At 44.4% G+C, this 26,807-nt stretch overlaps 1 protein-coding gene across 1 annotated transcript in view; it reads right to left on the bottom strand.

The window, feature by feature from the left end:
- Positions 1 to 4,233: 4,233 nt before the first annotated feature.
- LOC311231574 (uncharacterized protein) overlaps positions 4,234 to 26,807 on the bottom strand; it is a 72,708-nt gene continuing 50,134 nt past the window's right edge. Inside the window, exons 10-11 of the mRNA XM_084318203.1 lie at positions 25,542 to 26,435; positions 4,234 to 7,351 (exon numbers count right to left, since the gene is read on the bottom strand). Of these exons, the coding sequence (XP_084174329.1) occupies positions 6,546 to 7,351; positions 25,542 to 26,435 (1,700 nt within the window). The 3' untranslated portion in view covers positions 4,234 to 6,545. The remainder of the gene's footprint in view (positions 7,352 to 25,541; positions 26,436 to 26,807) is intronic.

The following is a 26,807-nucleotide window of genomic DNA, read 5'->3' on the forward strand; positions in this document are numbered from 1 at the left end:
TGGGATGTGCTGAGAGCAGAATGTAGATGTGTCCATTCTATTCCATATCCGTGCAATTGAGTTTAGATCTTATTTATTTATTCACTGTCATTTGCAGTGTTTTTGTAGTGCTTTTATTGATTTTCGGACATCAAGATGCCTCATTGAGTCATGACTATAAATGTAAAACGTAATTGTTAATGCTACAAATATTGTCGTATTTATTATTATTATAATTATTAAAATTCGAGGATGACGACATGAATGCAATCGCCAATGATTTCTCCCAAATGAAGCCCTTAAGAATACAGGCACACACCCGTCTGTCCTATCTATGACTGCTTTTCCTCGTTCGTAAATCCTGTTCTTAGCTACGAATGAAAACCCGAAAAGAAACGGTTCGAGCATGCCAAAATTGGCCAGAGAAGTTCGTAAGTGGAGTTACGAAGAAATCTGCTCGTAACTTTCTCGTAAGTCCGTTCGATCATGAGGACCACTGTCTTTAGAGGGTAAATTGTGATTAATCACAGCCTATCATGTGATTAACAGTTAGCAAGAAAAGATCAGTCAAAAATATCACTAACTTTTTATTGAGTCCTATTGAAAGAGTTTTATTTTTTTATGCATGAGCAGTGTAGGCGGGGCTTGCAAAGGAAACCTGTCATGGCATTGTACATGTATAAAGTGTACATGTCACAGCATTGTACATGTATAATTTGTACATGTTATGGCATTGTACATGTATAATGTGTACGTGACAAATAAACTGACTTTTGAACTCCTTTCTTAAACTTTCAGATCTACAATGATACCCACAATGCAATGGGGGCACATTTTAGTAATGTTAGTCTTGTCTGTGTACTATTACAATTTTAACAGTGAAATGTAATATGTATCTATATACATAGTATGTATATAGATACATATTACATTTCACTGTTAAAATTGTATTAGTATGTATTACATACTGTAACATGTCATAAGAATGGTCAGCGCTTTCTACTTCACATTAAGAGGTGTGTGTGTGTGTGTGTTCCTCGTGGTTGAGGAGTATCCGTATAGGTATACTGTATAGATATACTGTGTAAACTTAAGTGTAAACTTGGTGTAGTACTAGTAACACAAAAACTATCTATAAAAGAAAGTGAAAAAAATGACCAAAAACATTGTTTCTAGTGATGGCATACTGTATCTTCATATCATTGGAAGCTGTTTATCTTTATGGTTAATAAGGTTCTTTCAGATTTTTTTAAGGTACATCCATTCTCCTGTATTGATCATACACTCAACTGACATCATTATATATTTCTTTAACCCATTGAGCACCAAAAACGAGCTATCTTGTTTTTGAGATCCAAGCGTTGAGCGCCAAAAACGAGATATCTCGTTTTTAGTTCAGTTTTCCTTTTTTTCTATTTTATCATACTAGACACTCGCGCAGGCCTTGTGAGTGTAGCTTGGACCTGCAATGACGATTGAATCCCGCAAAGTGGCAGTATCGCCTACCTTATGAACATGCATGGGGCAGCTTAGTGTGGGCCGCCCCACAGCACCCAAAGCACTAGGGACTCTAGTAGGGAGCGAGCAGCAGTGAGCAGGACAGCCAACTAATGTTCGACAATGGCAATCGCCTAGAGCGAACTATTGGATATTATGAAGAATAAGGCCATGTCCACACTAAAACGATTTTGGTCTGTTTCGTTTTCATTAAAAAAAAGAAATCCGTAAACACGAAATCGTTTAAAAAAAACGAGTGCGTCCTAATGAGAACACTGAACCGCTGAAACGCTGCTGCAAAAAAACACCAAAAGCAGAGAAGAATGGAGCATGCACAGTTCGCACCTACCTGCGCCTACCTACCGCCAATAAAAACAGAAGAAGTGAAGTGAGCTGACCTACTTTTCCAGAGACACACGGCAACGTACTTCGGGAGTGGAGAGAGAGAGGCAGCTCAAACTACCTGTGTTGTAATGCATTTATTGATTGATGTTTAACTTTGTCCGTGTGTGTGTCCTGTCCAGTCATTTCGACTAGCAAACGTTGTCTGTATTTAACGTTACCTCAGGATACCACTGTCTTATTGTATTTAGTTGGTTAGCTATTAGCTAATGTTGTTAGCATTGAATAGCATAAACGCTAGCTGGCTGGCTACAGCTCACCAGCCATGGGAATACTATTTACTAAATTATGGAGGCTTTTTAATCATCAAGGTAAGAGAGGATTTGAAAAATGAAGACATTCCATGATAATCGCCCTTTACTGGAATATTCTAGAACGTTGTAATTTTTCGGCCATGTCATGAATCGTTTTCAAATAAACGCTAGATTATCGATAGTATATGTGTACGCATGCACGCTCTGACCGCAAGCTGAAAATCGATTCTCCTATTTCCTGACAGTCAATCAGCTATATCACATAATCACATAAAAGCTTATATCTCCGTGAAAACTAGTCTGATTATCCTAAGACTGGTAACATAGATTCCTTACCTAAGATCAGATGGTATCCAAATGGATTATTCCAATTCCTGATCGCCATTAGAAAAAATCAATCCTTTTATTGATTCACCGTGTATACTGTAAAAACATATTCCCCGCTGCTCTGAGGCTCACTAGTGGAGCTGATCGACCCCGGCTGCGTGAGTGAGAAGTAAAATGTCGAGTCATGGATTTTTTTTTTCATTAATTTTCATTGAGTTCAATCCAAAAGGGTGAATTACCATCTGGGAGACGATAGGGGGCGCTTTTTTCACATCCGAGCGCCTGGAGTGGTTAAATTTCCAACGGTTGACTCGGTTGATGAAATAAAAAAAATTATGATTTCAGATCGCTAATAAAAAAAAATGAGAAAATACGAGAATTCTCGTGAGTGGGCATTCAACCCGTGGGGGGTAAACCCGAGAAAACTCGGGTTGGGCAATCAAAGTGTTAATAAACACTTCTAGCCAGGACATATAAGACATGTATCATGTTTCTTCTTTTTGTCTGGGTTTTCGCATGCGGATTAAGGGAGATGCGTCATCGGTTCAGGAGAAGCCGCGTATCGCTTGTAAATATGGTGACGCAACGGGGGCCGTCTCAAGGCGTCTTCAGAGTTGCGCACTCTGGGAGCTGGTATCAAAAAGTACGGTCTTCAGGCTGCCAGAACGCAGTTCCGTGTGGCAGAACGATGCAAACGATCAAATACTTTGCCTAAAACGACCAAAATCGTTTTAGTGTGGACATGGCTAAATGGATTATATGGATGATGATTATGGACGATAAGGTGCGTTTTCACCAGACTATGTTGGACCCAGCACTTCTGGTAAATCATAAAAATACTATAGTCAAACATGCAGATGAGGAAACCTATTCTGCTCTGTCTATAGTCTGGCCCGAGCAGACTATAGACGAAGAAGACAACAGATGAGGGCCACCTAACGTTATTGATCCTGTTCTGATTCAAGACACTTGGAGCAGAGTGGAGTACCTTCTGAAAGGTAACGTCTATTTTACCGAACCCCATCCTAAAACATGCTTTTGTAATGATAAATTATACTATTGTCTCCATAGCTATAATATAGAATATACGATGGGTCCGCAATCATCGTGAAAATTGTCAATAACGCTGGCGCCAGGAAGTAAAGATGGAAAAACAGCATGGCAGTCAATGAGTTAATAGTAACAGGAGACACAGTAGCTATTTCTGTACAAGCTGCCACAATCCCCTGCCTAAGCAAATACATTAAGAATGTAATATTAAATCTGTTTGCTTTGGCCAATACTGCCTGGCTGATAGGTATAGGTTTTTATGTTCAGTTAATTTCAGACTTTTATTTATACGATTTCTAACTGTAATCCAATGCAGTTGTGGAACCAGGCCAATTATCTCCAAATATGAATTATGTTGTGTCATTGGAATGCCATAGGTATACCTTCTTCATGAAGTCAGTGATAAACCTACCATCACGATAACCAAAGGATTGTGTTCAATCCTATTATCCTTTCTTGGATAAAAGAGCTATATAAAATGCAGGTCTGAGGTGTGGCCAGCAGTAGCAACCCCTCGCCTACTCCCACTGAAATTTAAACAAAAACTGTAAACAAAGTGCAGTACCATGTTACAGATTCTACCTTTAGGTTTGTGAGCCCACCCCCAAGGATTTGCCAATGCACCCACCAACTACACTACACACAACACAACTACACTGTGGAGGAATAGTTTAGCAAGAAACAACTCTTCGGTTTAGGAAAGATAATTCTTTATTGAGGACCACGTATCATCAGCGGGGGAGGACCACTGCTCTGTGTGGCCGGCAGCCACAGACACACACCTCTCGTATGCAGGGCAAACAAAGGGCTGAACAAAACAAACACACATTTTGCTTGTTTGTGGGGGGGAAATATGAGGGAACCCGGGGATGAACCAAGATATACATACATGTTACACCACATGGCAGCAGATGTCACTGGTTAATCAATTACATGAAACAGAAAATGTGTTGCAGATTAATTGTGCTGCAATGGTGCCACCTGTTGGGGGGGGATCATGTAACAACATTTTGCCAAAGCCTAAAGCCTTTCCTAAAGTGCCTCCAAACAACCAACCATACTATCACCGTACATAACATACATTTGAATCGTGAATGCTACATACTGTAGACATCCCTTAAAATGTAACCAGAACATAAAACATTGGCAAATACTATAGGTGCCTATCCAGCCAGTTATGGCCAAATACCCCTGCTTTACTGTACTTAAAGGTATAGTTCAGATTTGTTAAACCCTAACGCAGCCCAGCAGCCCAATGTCTTACTTAGCAATGCTGATGTTGCTGTACAAGCTGACCGAGGCTCACTGAAATATACTCCAGTGCACACAAAGTAGATTTCAGTGAGCCTCACTCAGCTTGTATATAGACAGGAGCTTGACCCAAATTGGCTTTGCATTTGCATTGCATGTGGCTAACTATCCAGAGCTGGTATGAGGAACAGCATGGATTGTGTTGAGGAAGGACTCTACCAACATCATCATCATCATCATGAGTAAGTATGAAATAGGGCTAGGGGTTTAACCTTCCTAATAGGGTTTAACCTTACTAATATGGTTTAACCTGTAACGTAACCTGTAGCAGAGTAGCCTATTGGCACTGCCCCTTTAAGGCAGGCAGCCTAATTTCCATATAGGACTCAGCTGAGTATTTTGCAGAATGGGCAGCAGAGCAAGTGGAGCAGAGCAAGCAACCAGAGTGGAGTGAGAACAAGCAAAGACCGAGACCAAGCTTGATGAAGAAAACCAAGAAAGCAACATAAATAAGTCAATTTGGAGGAATTACAAAATGGAGTTCTCAAGGATCCAGTGGCACAGGATATGGCCGATCAGAGGTTCCACTTCCAAGACACCAGTGGAGAGAAGGCACCAGTGAAACAGACGGATAAGTTATCACAGTCATTTTCCATTTCACTACTTCACTGAACTGTCACCCGTCTTCAAAACCCCAAATAACCCTGACTTGACCACGTTGCACTTTGACAGTGACTCAAGGTCTCCATTGTCCCTGTTCTCCCAGCTCCCTCCTACAAACCCCCAAGCTCTCCTCAGCCACCACTTCGGCCTACCCCAGCCTGCTACCCCCACACACACACTCACTGAGCACACACCCAATCTGGACTGTTTATTTATTTGACTCATTACCCCTTTTCACTTGTATTCTATGTATCTGTTTTGCACTTGATTATTTTGAATACAGTATATATTATTTCACTGAATACTGTTTGCCTGCCTCTTATTTCAAACCTTATCACATGCTGTTTTTTGTAGTGGAGGTTACCTGGAGCTAGCCGGTAACGACAGTAAGCTTTCATTTTGCTTATTTAATTTATTGACAGGTTTTAGCTTGTCTGGCGCCCAATGCACCACTGTAACATTTACACTTTGATTATATTGGGCTGACCACCGCTACAAACCTTCCTAATAGGGTTTAACCTTCCTAATCCTAATAGGGTTTAACCTTCCTAATGTGTAAGAAAGTTGCACATCTTTTGTTGCACACACTAGCTGTTGGTCGACTCTGCCTAAAACACTCAAACAACAATGATTTATCATCCAATATTATTTTGGTTGTATAGTCCCAAGACCATTTACCTTGCAATATAAGCTACCACTATTGGTATACAGTATATAATTATCCGGTTGGCGTAGATGTGAGTTTATTAATCACAACTAAAAAATAACTTTCCCATACCTGATGTTTGTTGTACCATCTGTCTCTCTTCTATTTTATTATTATTTCCCCCCTTTCTCTGTTACCCTTACCGACCTTTTTTCCTTTCGCCCCGGGACGTCACTGAAAATAAGAATTTGTTCTTAATTTACCTGCCTGGTTAAATAAAAAATAAAGGTGTGTTGTAACGGCATCATTTAAATGAACGTTCCAGTGATACCATGGCAACGGCATCAATTGAATGAACAGTGATGTGGCAGCCGTGTTTCTGAGCATCATGATGCACTGTCCACATAATTATGAAACAATATACAACATCATCAACATTCTATACCAACGGAAATCAGCACGATAGGCTTGTGTGGTTATAACAGTACTACCTGCCCCTCCTCCTTAGGCTTCATCCACCTCCGAAGGCCTTTAGATACCATAGCTGTGACCATGAGTGCTGATCTAACTGCAGGATTAGGAGCTACCAATCCTGCCAACATCAGACCATTAGCTGCATTATCCACAGTGCCACCCCAACTCATCCACCACTCATCATTGTCTATCTTTCTCTGTGCCCTCTGGTATATGTCGCTGGTGTAGTGGTTTCCATTCCGCTCCACCACTTCATCTATCTTTTCAAACAGCTCAGAAACCTGAGTGCGGTTGTCCTCGTCGTGTGTGTTGTCAAAAAGCAGATACCCAGGTGCGCAGTCACCGATGAGCTCCATGAGTTCGGGGCATCTCTTGATTGACTGGCTACCGAGCTTGTCTCCGCCGGTGAAAAGCACCAGGGTGTGCTTGGACGCCCCTTCGCCGAAGTTGTCCTTGATCCACCGGACGGCCTTCCTCTCCTCCGGCGTGAACCGGACCATCAGGCTGATCACCAGCAGGAACACGTGAGGTCCCGGGAGGGACAGAGAGATGCATTTATCTATTTCTCTTCTCAGCTCCTCGTCTGTCATCGACGTGTCAAAGACCCCGGGGGTGTCAACGACGCTGACGGTTCTGTCATCAAATTTGCTGGTTCGTTTCAAACAGTGAGTGGTCACGGATGACAAGGATATATCCTCTGTGTGAAAGGCTCGTCGTCCCAGGATGGTGTTCCCTGTTGAACTCTTCCCTGCGCCAGTCTTTCCCACCAGAACAATCCTCAAGTCACGGATAACTGGAGAACGGGACTCTATCAAAGGACAGATACAAAGTAAACCCAGTCAACTTTCTGTCGGTTGTTAACTCGTGCAGGGATGTAAGATGAATGTAAAACATGAAGGGTGGGCAATGAAATACCGTAACAAATACTTCAAAGCTGCTCTCTGTGCTTTTGGGAAGGTGATTTAAAGAGTAAAAAAAGAAGATAGTATTTTCAATAAACATCTGTCCTGCTGAGCACCGTTTGAACCTAAAACTGAAGGGTTAACACAGTGCTTCTCAAACTTTTTCTGTCAGGCCCCCCTTTGGCGGACCAAAATATTTTGGGCCCCCCCCCCCCCTCGCCCCAACAAAATAGTCATGAAATGGGCCATGTTTAAATTTATTGAAATAACACCAATATCGTGACCTTTCAAATTGGCCCTATATTTTGTTTTCAAAGCTGTCATGGATGAAAAGCCAGCTTCACACAGATACTGTATGTCAGGGGTCAGGAACCTTTTTGACTGGGAGAGCCATAAAAGCCAAATATTTCTAAATATATTTCATTGAGAGCCATATAGTATTTTTAACGTATAATAAATTAAATATGTCTTACTTTTAATGCGACTTCTGGTGCTGCATGGTTTTGCTGATGGCCTTGTAATCTGGTTCATACGTGGTGAGGTTGAGCTTCATGCAGGCGTTGAGGCTTCCATCAGTTAAACGTGAGCGTAGGTTGGTCTTAATGTTCCTCATATGCGAGAATGACTGCCCACATGCATATGTAGAGCCAAACATGGTCAATACGGCAATACTCACGCTGCATTGTGTGGTATGTCACAGGAAGCTCGTTCCAAGTTTTAAGAATCAGCTGGTCTTCAGGTTGAAGATTTTTTATTTCTGTCCACTTATTATTTCTGTGTTCCCTCGCCAGCTCTGCTCGCTATATCTTCAGCTACAGATACTATTAGCTGTATCTTCAAAACTAATTTCTGTTTACTTTAAAATGACACAATATTATTAAGAAATATCACAAGTATTAAAAAAAAAAGAAAAAAAATTACTAAAATTTCTGGGAGCCATATGCTGTCACCAGAAGAGCCATATATGGCTCGCGAGCCATAGGTTCCCGACCCCTGCCTGTATGTGGTGCTGAATGGTATCAACACCTTCTGCATCATGAGATACTTGGTGGGCCATGAGATGAGATACTTGGTACTCAGCACCACAGCACACTCTGAAACTAGCTCTCTAGGTGGTATCAGATGAGATTTCAAAGAGTTCTTCCAAGAGTTTGGATGGAGATGTGTCAGGAAGCTTTGTCTCAATGTTGTCTGTAAAGGTTTTTTTTATCCAGAGTAACTTGGTGATCCTTTTCTGTGTTTTATTAAATAATGATTTTCAGATTGAGAAATGTTATTTTCATGGAGAACAGTGCAGCTGCAACAGATAGCACTTTAGTGATAATTTTCTGTAATCCAATTTTTTTTTTTTTAATAAATCTCAAGGCCCCCCCTGTCATGCCTCTGCGCCCCCCCTGGGGGGCGCGCCCCCCACTTTGAGAAACACTGGGTTAACACAACTGTCAGGACCAAATAGTTGAAGTTTAGAAGAGGCTAAATGTTTACTACATAAATATATTCTATGACATAAGAATACTTGTAAGGAATGTCAAACGATTTCCACTCCCAAAGATACACAGTGCAACTCCACTCCAGTATGTAATGCAGTCTAGTAAGGAATGGTTCTTACCCGTCCGAGGTACATCCATTTTGTTGTAGAATAAAGTCACCAGAAAACTATCCAGAGGATACGTTTAACCACAGATCCAATATGGTGGACATGCATTAGTCTCTCTATTCAAAGCCATCAACCTCCTGAAACACGCTCTCAGAGTTTGTAGTGTTTTTCTGTCCACTCCTCCTTTGTTGGTTTTACAGAGCGCAAGCATTTCCAGGAAACCGAAACTGCCAAAAGAAAAAAGGAGGAGCAACAAAGAAATGAAACTAGCAGCTGCAGGGCTGTTAACACGGATTGAAATGAATGCATTATTTAAATACTAAAGTTGAAATGTATCACATGGTCAGGTAATCTCAGTTTTAAGGTGCTTTTTTCTATAAGTAATTTACAAAATATGCAATTCATATAGTACTTGTTATATTTCTTTACTGGCTACCAGTGGCGGCTCTACCACTAGGGGCGCTAGGGCGCCGACCCACCTGTTAATTGAGAGAAGAAGAGAAAAAAACTTTAGTTTTTTGTTTTATAGCCCTATAAATAATATAAACATGTTTAAAATGAATAATATTTACTCTTTAAGTGTTTGTTTCCAATGCACAATATAACTTAATTTTACAAAGATTAATAATAGTTTTCCTGAACAGGAAGTGACGATTCTGTCTGATATAGACCTTTTCATTACGTAGCCGCAGGCATTTCTCCTCGCCGTATTTCTCTCTGGGCTAGGCGCAATTGCGCCTGGAGTGCGCGTGCCCGCCGTGCACTGGTTTATCGCTGTATCCGTCGCAGCCACGCGCTTTGCGTTGAATATGATGTATTATGATGGAACTCGGGCGCTGGTTTGAAGCGATCTAGCAAGCAGCCGAGCGTCTAAAAGCTCTCCGATTGGCCGACGCGGTACTTTCCGTAACCGCAGTTTGCAACATGAGTTTATGCTGTTGTTGTGTTGTGTGATGCAGATATTTGTCTTGGAGCGTGATGGCAAGTTATTTCAACGGTTAGGCTTAGGCACTCTTTCAAAGTTGGTTAAGGTTAGAGTTTGTCTTAGAGCATGGCGATAGAACACCAGGTAGTTTGCAGGCTGTTCGAGGCGGAAATGGACAAAGACACAGCTCTTCACTCACACAGTACTTGTTGGCTAACAACAAGCTATATATGGATGCAGTGTGGAGGGACGTGCATGGACAATGGATGGACATCAACACAGGCTGGATGGACAATGCCATGGAGTGGATATACTTTATCAACAAGCCAACAACAAGGTAGATTAGCGATCTTAACTCTAGTTTAATACATGATACGTTGTCTACTGATGCCGCATAATATCAACAGCTGATTCGTTGTAACGTTACAGCTTTCAGCTAACAGCTACTGCTAGCTGTTAGCTCCGTTATCTTAGCTGGCCACTTTTATAATTACTGCATGGAAACGGAGTAACGTTAACGTTTAAACGTTATGTCGAGGTCATACAATACTACAGTCGACATAAGGTTAACGTTACCCCGTTTCCATGAAGTGTTTAAAGGGGAACTATTTTACTATTCCTAGCACTATTTGGGCAACTTTAAACAATTCATGTCAGTCTATTGAAGACATCTGTACGTTTAAAAAAAAAAAAATGCATTGGTTTATATTTCTAATCAAGTACTCAAACCCATCATTTTTCAGCCACAAGAAATCAGGCTGTTATGGCCTGGCTCCGCCCATAAGCACTTTGAGTGACAGTCAGTCGAGAGAGAGAGAGAGAGAGGGGGTGTAGACAGACAGACACCCTATGTCTATACATTGTGTTAGTTTGCTGCTGCTATGAGAGAGAGAGAGAGAGAGAGAGAGAAAAAAAAAGTGTAAACACTCTGCGTGTCCTCCCGGGAGAGGGAGCCGGGAGGACACGCAGAGTGTTTACAGTTCTCTCTCTCTCGGTTCGGGAGCATGAGCTGTCTGTGGCGCAGCGCGGTGGTGGACTTGAGCCGGGAGGACACGCAGAGTGTTTACAGTTCTCTCTCTCTCGGTTCGGGAGCATGAGCTGTCTGTGGCGCAGCGCGGTGGTGGACTTGAGCCGGGAGGACACGCAGAGTGTTTACAGTTCTCTCTCTCTCGGTTCGGGAGCATGAGCTGTCTGTGGCGCAGCGCGGTGGTGAACTTCCTCGAGAGGGAGAGGGAGACGCAGAGCGTTTACAGTTCTCTGCTTCTCTCGCTCGGCGGGCAGCTAGAGGGGGCGGGTGTTATTATGCAAATGCACCATATGACGTCCCATATAGGCAAATTTTCAGATGACTCACTTGAGGGAGGGACATTATTGTGAGGGGAGAATTGGAAGAATGCGCCAAATCGAGAATTAGAGACATAGATTCTATTACTATAAGTCCACATAGCTAGAAAATAACCCTAAACACAGGAAAAGGTCATTTATAAGATAGTTCCCCTTTAAATAGCAGTAATCTTGTTGAAAATGTAACTCTACTAAAATGCTCTCTCTCTCTCTCTCTAATTTCGCCGCGTGTGGGGCATAACCACTCAGACAATGAATGGTAACTTGTTTAAAATGACGAGATATACAAATGTGGTTATTATTGAATGGATCTGACATCATCTGAGAGAGAGAGAGAGAGAGCGAGAGAGAGAGAGAGAGAGAGAGAGAGAGAGAGCTGTGCGTGTTTGTGTTGGGCTATTGGAAACGTGGTTGCATTTGACTGACTGATCATATATTGATCGATGGCAATGGTGATAATATTCGCCAATGCGTGCCTTGTACATGTTTGCAAAATGTTTGGTATAGCGCCCCTAGTGGCGAAGCATCCACGAGCCGCTACTGCTGGCTACGTGTCTTGCTTTGCCTATTGAACAGCTAGTTCATACCTAATTGTATACATAGAAAGTATTTCTCATGCACCTTACATCTATCCAGCCACGCCCACTTCTGGCTACGTATATACATTTACATTTACATTTAGTCATTTAGCTGACGCTTTTATCCAAAGCGACTTACAAGTTCTGTGCGACAAGACAGCAAGAAGGGTATAACTCTATCAGCTGAGTAACAATGTTCATCAAAGTGTTGCGTGTTACAGTGTAGGTTAGTTTATTAGGACAAGTGCATGACATTAAGGTTAGTCGGGGTTAGATTTTTTTTTTTTTTTTTTTTTTATCATTTCAGATAATGGTTGAAGAAGTGAGTCTTTAGTCGACGGCGAAAGATTGGACGGGATTCGGCTGTCCTAACTGGGATGGGTAGTTCATTCCACCATTGTGGGGCAAGGACTGAGAATAGGCGGCTTCTCTTTGATGACCCTCCGGGAGCTTGGATAGGAGTAGATCTGAGGCGGCCAGAAGACGCAGAGCGTAGGGGTCTTGAGGGTGTGTAGTTAGAGACCATTGACCGGAGGTAGGCGGGAGCGGTTCCCTTTGCCGCACGGTATGCTAGGTCGAGGGCCTTGAAGCGGATACGTGCAGCAATGGGGAGCCAGTGCAGGTCCCTAAGAAGTGGGGTGACATGGGCTGACTTCGGTAGGTTTGAGATCAGGCGGGCCGCTGCATTTTGAATGAGTTGAAGAGGCTTGGTGGCAGTGGCCGGGAGGCCAGCTAGCAGTGCGTTGCAGTAGTCGAGGCGGGAGATGACTGTTGATTGGACGAGGAGTTGGGTGGCTTCTTTTGTCAGGAAGGGGCGTATCCTTCTGACGTTGCTCAGGAGGAATCTGCAGGTTCTGGTTGTCGCTGCGATGTGAGCAGAGAAGTTCAACTGGTCGTCGAGGACAACACCAAGGTTCTTGGCGGTCGGCGACGCGGTCACAGCTGCATTCTCGACTGTGATGGAGAGGTCGGTCAGGGGGGAGGATTTGGCCGGCAGGTGGAGCAATTCTGTTTTGCTTAGGTTCAGTTTGAGGTGGTTGGTCGTCATCCAGGCGGAGATGTCGGACAGACAGGCCGAGATCCGCTCAGAGACGTGGATATCTGAGGGAGGGAAGGAGAGGAAGAGTTGAGTATCATCGGCATAACAATGATATGAGAAGCCATGAGATGTGATAATGTTACCCAGTGATTTAGTGTAGAGGGAGAAGAGAAGGGGTCCTAGGACCGAGCCCTGGGGGACACCCGTCCGGAGGGGGCGGATGGCCGACAAGAGTCCCTCTCCATGACACTTGGTAGGAGCGGTCATTGAGGTATGATGTCAGCCATGTCAGCGCAGATCCAGCCACTCCCATTCCTGCGAGGGCCGCGAGGAGGATCTGATGGTTGACTGTGTCGAAGGCTGCAGATAGATCTAGGAGAATCAGGACAGAGGAGAGGCCTTTCGCTTTTGCTAAGTGAAGTGCCTCTGTGACCGCAATGAGGGCCGTTTCTGTGGAGTGGCCAGTCCGGAAGCCAGACTGATTGGGGTCTAGGAGGTCATTCTGTAAGAGATAAGCAGTAAGTTGGTTGGATACAGCACGTTCAAGTGTTTTAGAAAGGAAGGAGAGAAGAGAGACAGGGCGATAGTTGGCTATGACGGTGGGGTTCAGGGTTGGTTTTTTTATGAGGGGCGTGACTCTGGCTTGTTTTAGGGAGGTGGGGACCACCCCCGAGTTGAGTGAGGAGTTGATGGTTGCAGTTAGGAATGGGAGGATGTCCGGTGCTATGGTCTGGAGGAGTGGGGAGGGTAGCTGGTCCAGCTGGCATGTAGTCGGACGGTTCGACGTTACCAGTGTCAGGGTCTCGGCTTCTGTAATGGGAGAGAAAGATGACAGAGTGAAGGATGAGGTTCTCAATTCAGCGTTTGGAATGGGTGGGGGTTGGGAGAAGGAGCTGCGGATGTTCTCCACTTTTTCCTCAAAGAAGATCGCAAAGTCTTCGGCAGAAAAAGATGAGGGAGGAGGAGGTGGGGGGGGAGTGAGGAGGGAGGACATGGTAGCATGCAGTTTGCGAAGATTCTTGGCAGAGGCCTCGATCCTATGGTGAAAGAAAGAAGCTTTGGCATTAGTAATGGTTTTGGAGAATGTTAACAAGAGGTTGTGATATGTGTCGATGTCAGCAGTGAGGCGTGACTTTCTATACTTCCTCTCAGCCGCTCTCAGGACCTGTCTTTGTTCTCTCACTGCATCCGTCAGCCATGGACTGGGTGGGGAACGGCGGGCAGGTTTCTCAACGAGGGGACAGAGCTTGTCGAAGGAGGTTGCAAGGGCTGAGAGGAGGGTGGAGGTTGCCATCTCTGTGGGGAGAGCAGAGAAGGTGTCACTCAAAGGTAGAGCGGATATTATGTCAGAGGAGAGGGTGGAGGGGGATAGGGAGGGCAGGTTGCGTCTGAGTGAGACGGTTTGAGTTGGGGTGAAGACTTTTCGGTTAAGCATGAGAGTTAGTGAGAAGGATATGAAGGAATGGTCAGATACATGTAGGGGAGTTACCGTGGTGTTAATGATGCTGGAGTTACGGGAAAATATGAGATCCAAGGAGTTGCCTGCTTTGTGGGTGGGAGGCATGGCAGTGGGAGTCAGGTCAAATTGTTGTAGGAGGGAGACCACTGGGACCGACTGAGATGAGTCAGGCAGGTTGAAGTCGCCCAATAGAAGGAGCGGGGTACCATCTTCCGGTAAGGAGCTTAGAAGCATGTCCAGCTCATCTGTGAAGTGATCGAGGGGACCTGGAGGGCGATAGAGTGTAACAATGGTGAGATTGAAAGGATTAGAGACAGATACTGCATGATATTCGAGGGAGGAGAGTGACAGTTCTGGGAGTTGCATTAGGTTTGTAGCCCATGAAGGAGATGTCATGAGGCCAGTGCCTCCACCTCGTCTGGAGGGTCGAGGTGTGTGAGTGAAGTTATAGTTTGTAGATAATGCTGCAGGTGTTGACGAGTTATTGGGGGTTATCCAGGTCTCAGTTAGAGCCAGGAGCTGCAGATTTAGACTATGGGCGTAGGCAGTAATGAAGTCAGCTTTCTTGACTGCTGATTGACAATTCCATAAGCATATATAAACCTGTGGCTGTGCTTCTCCTCCCTCGTTCTTTCATTCGAAAGTGTTTGTATTGCTCAAACGCGTCACTGCAGTCTGAGAGTTGGAGTAGTAGTTTTTTTCTCAAAGCGAATTTAGTTTAGAGATGTCATTGCCACCAAACAAAAAGTCCTTTTCAGGACTCCACCAACGCTTCCACTGCTCGGCCTCCACCGCTCCACTGCCCCCCCTCGGTTCGTCTATCGAGGAGGTGTCGGCTCTCTCTCGCATCAGCACTCGCTGTATCACTGTCGACGCGCGCGCCCGTATTCCGATCCGTGCAATAATATTCACAGGGGTATATTGTCATTTGAAACAAGTTATCAATGCATTGTCCCGTGGGATTATGCCCCCCTGCAGTGAAATTAATTAGTCCCACAGAACCATGCTGTCAGCCAGTGGCGTAACTCTCTCTGTAGATGTGGGGGGGACATATTCGGGGGCGTGGCGAATGACGTAGATTTTTTTTTAAATACCAGGGGTGCAATACCGCATTTTCCCAGGCGGTGGCGCCATTTCTCCATGTAAACGACACACTGAGCTCATACAAAAAACAAGTATTCTGTTGTGACAAATAATAAACAAATTTGAAAGGTTTATGGTGAAAGAACATTTATTATATGGTGCTTCAATTAGCAATTATGAACACAGTAATACAAGATATGCATGATAAAAAAAAAAGACATGCTAAGTTCCTGAGAAACACTACTATACAATATACAATTTTAACTCTTAATGTATCTATCACCTTTATCTATCACCAATCACTTTTAATCACATTTAATTACAGGTACAAAATGGGGGACCCTGATGGAAACAAGACGAAAGTCTTTCTCAGGTCTGCATCCTCTTAACAATTGTATGTATTGAGCTGTACTGTACTGTACCCATTCTGCAATCTGTTAATAAACTTTTCAATCAATCAATCAATCATGGACTTATGAACCACGATTATTTTCAAGAGAAACAAACAGGCAAATAGCTATAGCTTAGTCAATCTGGACAAATACATTAGGCCTATATTAAAAAAAGAAAATCTTCTAAAATGCTGTTACTTGCCAGTCTTGCCGTTGCCCTCCTGTTTCGTGGTGGTGGCATCACTGCTGCTGGTTTAGCTCTAGGCGACAGCGTAGCAAAACTTAGTTTGCTTTGAAGAAGTAGCTTTCTCCTCTTGGGCGACGGTGCCATCTCGTTGTTGCAATCACGCAGGTAGGAGTCGGACATAGCACTGAATGTCTTATCTTATCTCTCTTTATACCGTATGTGATGACGTATTTTAACACGCACCTCGGCTGACGACCCAAGCTATTATTATGCAAAGACGAGTACTTTAGCGAGTGGGTACTTGGCCCGTGCAGGGCAAGAATGTGACCCCCATCTACTGCTCTTTGCATAATAATAGGACAGGTAGTCAGACTCAGCTCTTTGGACGGTAAAACGGGGGGGGGTACATAACTGCATTCTGAAACCATGCGGGGGACACTTTCCAATGTCCCCCGCGTGAGTTACACCCCTGCTGTCAGCACACACACATAGGCACACATGAAGACACAGAGACACGCACACACAAATTGCAGCCTCGCGCTCTCCCTCTCTCTCTCCCTCTCTCCCCCCCCCCAAAGGTATTTGCCAGTGCACTCAAAGCGCATTGCGAGTATGGGCGGAGCCCAGCCAAAAACAGCTAGGACTTTGCAAGGGCAGAAAGTGGTTCACCAAAGTACTTGATTAAAAATACATAATGAATTTAATTGAAAAACACCTTACAGATGTGTTCCATAGATTCACAGGAATTGTGTAAAATTGCCCAAATAGTGAAAACAATTTCAAAATATGAGCCCTTTAAACAACGTGCAGTCATTTCACTAATGTGATTAATGTATGCCTCAAACAAAGTGACAAGTGGGCCCTGTTGCCTTTTCTGATAAAGAAAAGTAAGCGGGCGGCAATTATTTGTCTTGTGAAATGGAGCCGTGGGGCTCTCGTGTGCATGTTTTGTATGTTTTGCTTTCATGAGGTTGTCTGGGGGGTGGAAATATAAACCCTTATCTTTGGGTATACTATATACATTTTGTGAAATCCTGACAAGGGTGCGTGTAATAAGCCTCGTCAGGTGCACTCGTCACTAAGGGGAATCCCTGTACGCGTCGACATAATGACGTATGTACATGAGGTCCTGCCCTGTCAGGATAATCTGACGACCTCAGTGTCAGAGCAGGTATTAACATATCCGGCTCGTCGCAGAGGGGGGGGGGGGGGTTCCCCATACCCGCCGACTCGAAATAGTGGGGTTATGTGTGGGTCCTGTCTAAATGTCATCACAGGGTCCCAGTTCTGAATTAATCCGAGAGGAGGTTATACTGGTAATTGTAGGACTGCTTAGCTAAAATCCCAGCTCACGCTGTCAAATGGATCTGGCTCTGCGGGATAAACTAACGTCGTCCCCCTCTCAAAGAGTGTGTTTTTTCCCAGGTTCTGTATGAAAATCCTGTGTCAAGGGCCCCTACGTGGGACCGGGTCTCCTATCCTCAGATGGGGGAGAAACTATGGGTTGGGGCTTATCTTATCAATACACCCAACGCCGTTCTCAGGTTTTACGAACCTAGCTCTGTTATCAGAGCCCGCAGCTACGACAGCCCTGGCCAAACAGAGGCCAATTTTGAATCGAGTCCTTTCCTTTGGCGAAGAAGGCCAGTTACAGCCCCAATGAATGGGTCATAATGTAAGGGTCTATCCCCTGTTTTTTTTATACAATTAACGTATTGGGAATGGGAAGTCGGTGCCTGGTCCCGGGCGTTTCAACGCTGTCTTGGGGACCGGCACGCCCTGGTCTGTCCGAACAGCATAACAGTGTTTATGTGGTCAGACAGGAGGGAGTACGTCTCCGCCAGGCGGCAGTCGAGCTCTGCTCTTGCTAAGGAATCTGCCAGCTTGAGGGCCCTCTATATTTCCGGGTGGAAATGACGGGGCAGATCGAACGTCACAGGGGGGTTTCCCACTGTGGAGTTGCTTTTGAGCAGTCAGTCCCGGTAGCGCCCCCTGTGGTTTACGGTCAAACGATCAGTCTAGCCCAGCCCAGCGGGTGGGCCATCGATGTACTGTTTTTAAGCAGTCAGCCCCTCTAAGCGCCCCGTGTGGCTCATGGTCAAAGGAGCAGTGCGTCTCCTCCAGGCACGGTCGAGCCCCCCCCCCCCCCCCCCCCCCCCCCCGATTCGTTAGAATGTGGAACTTGGTGGTCCTGACAAAGGGGAGGTGGTGTCACAAACAACGCCTGGGGAGGACACGTATGCCGCAGCTTCGTTGTCCTCACCAGGTCCCTTTGGTCGGGTTCTAGCTCATGGACCTGACAGAGAGCCCTGTTTCTCGTGCGGTCCATGGGGCTGGAACCTCCTCTGCATCCTGTCGCTAGGTAACGGGCGGGATGCGTGGTGAGGTAGACGCAGGTTTTTTACTCTACTCACTTTGTGCATTTATTGGGTACTGCACCCTATTTTCGCATAGTCGGTGTTCTATCCCTCCGCTCCTCGTTAGGACGAGTGTGACGGCCAGGACCCTCCCCATTTTTCTGGTGGTCGTAAAGGGGACCTCAGTGGGTACATTTATCGTATTTATTTATTTTATTTATAGGTCTACGCACCTTGCTCCACCCATTTGTCCAATATGCGAAGCAAGACGCGTAGCCAGTAAAGAAATATAACGAAGGTTATCCTATAACCCTAGTTATATGATTACTGGCAAGCGTCTTGCTTTGCGGCCCTGAGGACCCCTGACTGTCTTTCGAATGAAATTCAGACTCGGAAGGAGGAGCACAGCCACGCCACAGGGTTATATACGTAGCCAGAAGTGGGCGTGGCTGGATAGATGTAAGGTATATGAGAAATACTTTCAATGTATACAATAGGTATGAACGAGCTGTTCAATAGGCGAAGCAAGACGCTTGCCAGTAATCATATACGGTAACTAGGGTTATAAAAACAGGAAACAGAGGCAAGATACACATTTAGCTGTTTGTGCAAAAAAAAAGAGGGAATCCTCTTTTAGTGCATAGACAGGAAGCAGGGGGTCGTAGCCAGGGCTAGCTTCTCAGACAGTCCAGGGAGTAGGCGCGTAGACAGGTAATCAGACAAGCAGGGGGTCGTATCCGGGGATAGGTTCTCAGACAGTACAGGAGGTTCACAAGGAGAAGAGTAGTCGGGCAGGCGAAGGTCAAACACGGAAACCAGAACTCGGGAGCAGGGTGTGGAGCCAGGTATAGGACTGTGAGCAAAGGATGAATCCCCCCGTCAGTGTAGCTGGTCGTCATAGGGCGCTGTGATGTCACCTTCAACGCGACACACTCACACACATATCGAAGCTATGAAACCAGTGCCTTATTAGCTAATGTACGCTAGCCACAATGCTAACGGTTATAATGGGAAATCCCAGTCACATTAGCACATAAGCTAACAAAATTAGCAATCATTTGTGAGACTAAACTCTTTGTTCTTGGCGGTAAATTGTGTTGCCGTTGGTTTTGTTGCATCAATAAATGAGGCAGGATACACTGAATGTATCTTTTTTAGTTTATTGCACTTTGTTCTCACTGCAAACAAATAATGAAAGATAATGTTTAGTATTCACGAGGCTATTTAAAGATGGCAGGTTTGTGTTTTTGTGCAGGACGCCCCCCGTGTAGCACAATGATGATGATTCTCTCTTCTGACAAATCAGTGTTTCAAGTGGAGTCATCCCTATGTTCCCCGGGTCCTATGTTCCCCGATTGATTGATTGAACATTTTATAAATTTTTATAATTTTATGTAAGGGATAATGTATAGCTACGAGGTCATTGTCGCAAAATAATTTACCGACACGGAGTTTAGAATACAGAGGCACCTCGCAGAGGTGTTCTAAATGTAGTGAAGGTCAATTATTTTGCGACAATGACCGAGTATAGCTATACATTATCCCGCTTATTACATGGCTAACTTACTAACAATATACCCAATTCATTTTACACCATCGACAAGACGAGATCAAATGCAGACGCAGTTCTGTTGTGGCTCCGCTGTCATCGGGGCTCCGCTGTCATCGCCGGCAGCCGGCAGGTGTGTCTGATTGGCTTCACTGATGCAGTGTGTGTCAGTGGGCTTGATTGGTCCAGCTGCGCACAGCGGTCATTATTGCTCGGCAGAGGTCCGTTATCGAGTAATAACGGACCTCTGACGAGCGATATTGACCAATCACAATCAAGCATTTCGGCAAATGTTAAAACGCCATGTAATAATAATTATTAATGTCCGCCTTGTTTCGAACTGGTTAAGCTTAGGCCCTCTTTCAAAGTTGGTTAAGGTTAGAGTTTGGAATCAGGGCTGGTGGTCTGACTATCTGACTAATCAGCATGATGGGCTCGTGTGGTTATAACTTGTGTGGTTATAACGGTACTGCCTGCCCCTCCTCCTTAGGCTTCATCCACCTCCCAAGGCCTTCAGACGCATTATTGAAATACTAAAGTTGAGATTTATCACAAGCGGCACAGTGGTGTAGTGGTTAACACTGTCGCCTCACAGCTAGAAGGCCCAGGGTTCGATTCCCGCTTGGGGAGCAGGTTGCCACATTGCCAGTTACCCAGGTGGGGTATATCCCGATAAGATAAACCCAACGGAAAAACATGCAGAACAGATCGCTAAAGCTGTCACGTCCCTGAGGAAGACGGACAGGAGCACTTGGATTGGTCGCCGGGCGCGGCCCCACGCCGCAGCCCATGTCTGCTCCCGGCTGCCCTTGGGGGGGAAGGACGACGGGATGGGTCAAAAGCAGAGAGGAACATTTCATTGGCGACCCAAAAAGGAAAGAAATTGCATGTGTGTGTCACTGCATGTTAAGTTTAATCTTTAATACTGTAAAGAATATTTGGTTTTTTGTTTTCGGTTTCTTAGCTATCTTATTTGTTAGCTTCATTATGCATTGTGTGTTGAGTACTGACATTTAATAATTTTGTTTTTTTGTGTGGACCCCAGGAAGACTAGCTGGTTGCTATGGCACCAGCTAATGGTGTCTCTCTCCTCTCCTTCCTTTCTAAAACACTTGGACGTGCTGTATCCAGCCAACTTACTGCTTATCTCTTACAGAATGACCTCTTAGACCCTAATCAGTCAGGCTTCAGGACTGGTCCACAGAAACGGCCCTCATTGCGGTCACGGAGGCACTTCACTTAGCAAAAGCGAAAGCCCTCTACTCTGTCCCGATTCTCCTAGATCTATCTGCAGCCTTCGACAGTCAACCATCAGATCCTCCTCGCGGCCCTCGCAGGAATGGGAGTGGCTGGCTCTGCGCTGACATGGCTGACATCATACCTCAATGACCGCTCCTACCAAGTGTCATGGAGAGGGACCCTGTCGGCCACCCGCCCCCTGCGGACGGGTGTCCCCCAGGGCTCGGTCCTAGGACCCCTTCTCTTCTCCCTCTACACTAAATCACTGGGTAACATTATCACGGCTCATGGCTTCTCGTATCATTGTTATGCCGATGATACTCAACTCTTCCTCTCCTTCCCTCCCTCAGACATCCACGTCTCTGAGCGGATCTCGGCCTGTCTGTCCGACATCTCCGCCTGGATGACGACCAACCACCTCAAACTGAACCTAAGCAAAACAGAATTGCTCCACCTGCCGGCCAAATCCTCCCCCCTGACCGACCTTTCCATCAGTCGAGAATGCAGCTGTGACCGCGTCCCCAACCGCCAAGAACTTTGGTGTTATCCTCGACGACCAGTTGAACTTCTCTGCTCACATCGCAGCAACAACCAGAACCTGCAGATTCCTCCTGAGCAACGTCAGATGGATCCGCCCCTTCCTGACAAAAGCCACCCAACTCCTCGTCCAATCAACTCATCTCCCGCTTCGACTACTGCAACGCACTGCCACCAAGCCTCTTCAACTCATTCAGAACACAGCGGCCCGCCTGATCTCAAACCTACCGAAGTCGGCCCTCGACCTAGCATACCGTGCGGCAAAGGGAACCGCTCCCGCCTACCTCCGGTCAATGGTTTCTAACTACACACCCTCAAGACCCCTACGCTCTGCATCTTCTGGCCGCCTCAGACCTACTCCTATCCAAGCTCCGGGAGGGTCATCAAAGAGAAGTCGCCTATTCTCAGTCCTTGCCCCATAATGGTGGAATGAACTACCCACCCCAGTTAGGACAGCCGAAACCCGTCCAATCGCTGTCGACTAAAGACGCACCTCTTCAACCATTATCTGAAATAAAAAAATAATAACCCGAACTAACCTTACTGTCATGCACTTGTCCTAATAAACTAACCTACACTGTAGCATGCAACACTTTGATGAACATTGTTACTCAGCTGATAGAGCTGTACCCTTCCTGATGACTTGTCGTACAGAACTTGTAAGTCGCTTTGGATAAAAGCGTCAGCTAAATGACTAAATGTAAATGTAATGGGGATCCGTAATTAAATCAAATCAAAATCTTTCATCTTAATCTTTCTTCAAAGTCCAGTTTAATCTTAATGCGTGAACACGTGGTCATGTAATTCCAGTTTTCAGGTCCTTTTTCTGTAATTAATAAAAAAAATACCCAATTTATATAGTACGTAATAAAAAATTTTGTAAACAGAGGCAAGACGGGTTTGCTATTGAGGACCATGTCTAGATATAGTTCTGAATTATAAACAAACAAAACAGCTATATTATTCTGTGCAATATGTAAAAAGCACTTGTTTTCTAGTTTAACATCTGTTAGAATGTTTAGAATATTTTTTTCCAACAAGGCAGCCTAATACTTCTCTGGTACTAGTTAAATCATAATGGTATGAATTAATGCCACGTTCCATTCAAGGTCGGCGTTCAGAAGCTCCCAGACACTACCGCAGTGCATTCCAATGTCCAGCACGTAAACAGAGGGAGAAACCACTGCGAAATAAAGTTGAGTATCGATGGGAAGTTGGGAACCCGTTATACATGTACAATACCATGACATGTACACATTATACATGTACAATACCATGTACACATTATACATGTACAATGCTGTGACATGTACACATTATATGCAATGATACCCACAATGCAATGGGGGCACATTTTAGTAATGTTAGTCTTGTCTGTGTGCCATTACAATTTGAACAGTGAAATGTAATATGTATCAATATACATATTACATACTGTAACATGTCATAAGAATGGTCAGAGTGTGCGTGTGCGAGTTCCTCATTGAGGAGTATACTATCCGGTAAAGTCAGAGGATTACAGGTTAATATATTAAATATACTGTAGGCCTATAGGGGTCATTCTGACAAGTGTAAACTTGGGGTAGTAGTAACACAAGAACGATCTATAAAATATGACCAAAAACATTGTTTCTAATTATGACATACTGTAAATTTATTTCAAAGATACATAGAAAGATACATGCAGCCAGGTGAATTAATAAGTGCAATTCATAAAATTCCAAAGGCAATGTATTTGGTACTTTTTTGAGCCCCGTTAATATGGGCTAGTAGTACAAAAACAAAATTAAATAAATAAATAATATAATATTTCTAAGAATATCAGAAACAATACATTCAAAAGTGAATATATATAAGGCATAGCAGCAGCAACAAGTAGTAGCTGTGGTCTCACAATCATGCTCGTCTCTATAATTGATAGGCCTACTAGAATGTCTTTGCCGTTCACCTTAGCCTTTTAATACACTGCACTTTATGAATTGTATGTCCATTTATGCCTATTTTGTTGCCATCTATTTTAGTCTGCACTCTAAAACTTGCTTTTATTCAGTCAATGTTATGCTTGTTTTATGCCTATGTCTATTTTGCTGCTGTGAAGCACTTTGGGCTGAAAGGTCTTGTATGAAAGGGGCTATACAAATAAAGTTTATTATTTATTAAAGTTTATAATTATATCATGATTTCTGGAAAGAAATTGCAGTTTGAGTTCCATTGTACTGGAGCGATGGCAGACATCGATAAAAAATCACACAGAACCGTATCTAGATGGATATATAGCACTCCAGGTAAATTTATAATATATGTAATAGTTTTTTTATTTTATTTTGGGTGAACTGCCACTTGAAATGCTAGAAATTAGACTGGAGCCCTTTACATAGTTCTGACATGTAAATAGCATATTCCCTATTGGCAGGGAAGGTTTTGCGTCACCGGTCACTCATGCCTGATCATAAGGGCATGGACAATTCCACGCTGTTGGGAGATAACTCCTGTTCAGCCCAACCTTGAGAGTTATTATGCTCACATTTTCTAATTCTTAAAGCTGCTCTATGCAAGACCAACAACAGCGGTACCCTGAGGCCAGGAGAGGTAACTCTACAATGTTTTACACATAAAACCTCAACATTCTCTTTCCAGAAATTATGACATGGTTACTCAAGATCATCCAAAGGCCTTATTGTGACCAGTTTCATTAACACTTTCAGTGCCGTTCACGTAGAACTACGTTTCTGTCGTCCGATCGTTGAGTGCCGGAAACGTAGATCTACGTTTCTGTCACGGTATTTATTTTATTATCTATATCCATTCATAATTCAGCGGGGCACCTTGTGCATACTGTTCCGAGTTTGTCTGAGCTGGCAGACGGTATTATACCGCCCTCTAATGCCTTCGGCCAGTAATGCACCCAGTTAGAAACGGGTTCGTTTATTTTCTATACAGAGCTGCGGCGTGGGGGCGGGTCCTAAACACTCCGGCAAAACACACGCTTATAGGGATGGCTTGGACAACTGACCCCGCCCGCCCGTTGAGCAATGCCCAATAACGTCGGAGGCACGATCGCTGTGGATAACTGGAATAGCGATGAGATTATTGGATAATTTTTTTTTCATTACTTCAGAGACCAGGTAAGGACACTATATATGAAAGCTCGCATTGATCTGATATTTATTTCTACTGCGATTGAAGCTATAATTGTTTGTCTGGCTGTTCTGCCGTTGGGATGCAGGAAGGGGGGGGGGCGCCGGTCTGAACCACATTGCATGCGTGCACCACAAAGGATAATAGTGATGATCTAGCGTTGATTTCAGGAAGATCCGATAATCAGGCGAAAAATTACGTGTTTATTGAATTACACAAAAGCGCTGTTTGTGTCCTTTCCCTGGAATTGCTCAGAAGCGACCGGACTATGTTCATATTCAAAACGGTATCAAACGGAAATGTTTTTTGCATGTTGACCAGAAGTAGCTCAATGAGACTCGAGGGTGTTATTAGACCCATAGCGATACTATAAAATATAGGTTTAGTTCTAGAAACTACAACTATGTTTACATGGGGTTAATGGGCGGCACGGAAGTGGTCACTTCCCGGAAGGGGCGTGGCACTCTGTGTTAAACAACTCCAGAAATGTCAACATCAATATATCATTGTAAATTCAATGTCCACATGTTGGCAGGATTACCACAGAAACACAAGACCGATAATCGACGAGAGACTCATAATGGTGACTTTGGACTGCACCATGTGATTAACGGTTTGAAAGAAGATATCACTCGACGAGCCTGATTTATTGGTAAGTATTTCATTTGAAACTATCAAAAAAATAAGCTACACCTGCCACTAGAACGCCACCGATAGTCAAAACCTGGGAACCAACTGCTGCTCCTGCAGCAGAACAAGTCATACCTAACGCCATTACTTGGCGTCTTAACCTTGTATCCACTTGTTCCCTTTTCATCTTTGTAAGTTCCTCTTCCAGTACCTCCTGACGAATCTTGAATCTCAATATGTCTTCCTCCCACCTTTTTTGTCTCTCCTCTTCCAGCCTCAGTCTCTCCTCCGCCTCTTGGATCTTCCTCTGAGCCTCCTGAAATATCTCACTGGTGTAGTGCGCTCCTCCGTTCTCTCTGACCACCGACGCCGTCTTCTGCAACAGCTCCGTGACTTGGGTCCTGTCGTTCTTCTCCTGGTTGTTGAACACGTGGTACCTGCCCTTACACTTACGGAGGAGAGCCTGAACCTCGTCGCTCTCTTCAAGAAAGGTCTTCACAGGTTTCCCATTCAGCTGGTCGACGCCGGTGAACAGTATGATTGTGTGGCAGTTAGCCTCCTCCCCAAAGTTGGCCTGGATCCACTTAAGAGTGTCCCTGGTCTCCTGTGTCCACCTGTTCAAACTGATCACCAACAGGAAGACATGGGGTCCAGGCAGGGACATGTTAATGCACCTGTCTATTTCAGCTTTCACCTGTGCTACGGAAAGTGATGTATCAAACAGTCCGGGGGTGTCAATCACTGTTATGTTAACACTGTCCACACCGTTATAAAACTGCACTTCCCCCTCAGCGCGCTGAGTCTGTGAGGTAATGGATGACGCAGAAGCCTCTGCCTTAAAGGCCTCTCGTCCCAGGATGGTGTTTCCTGTTGCACTCTTCCCAGCTCCCGTCTTGCCCACCAGGACCATCCTCACGTCGGTGGGCAGCTTGACTTCTGCAAAAGAATAGAAATTTCAGGGTTGAGACAAAGTCACTATGGGTTGAAGACAAGGCAGTGGAGAATGGGAGGAATTGCTGAATCCAATCCTTATGATGAAAAAAAGTGTTTTCTTTTTTTGTTTTGTTTGGGAAGTGTTCGGAAGAGCATGATATCAGCGTCTATCATTCTTTTTTAACGCCTAAATTAATATTCTTGTTGCTGCGTGCCACCAGGATAACAATATTTGAATATCTACAGTAATAGGAAAATGCTTTGGTTTCTCTTCATTACCAGAATTCATACAAATGTATATTTGGAAAAAACAACAAGTCCAGATTTTTTTCTCTTTTAAATATTTGTTTCGCATTACCAATACATAAACTATAC

Source organism: Notolepis coatsorum, assembly GCF_963971535.1.
Source record: "Notolepis coatsorum genome assembly, chromosome: 7".
Lineage (NCBI taxonomy): Eukaryota > Metazoa > Chordata > Actinopteri > Aulopiformes > Paralepididae > Notolepis > Notolepis coatsorum.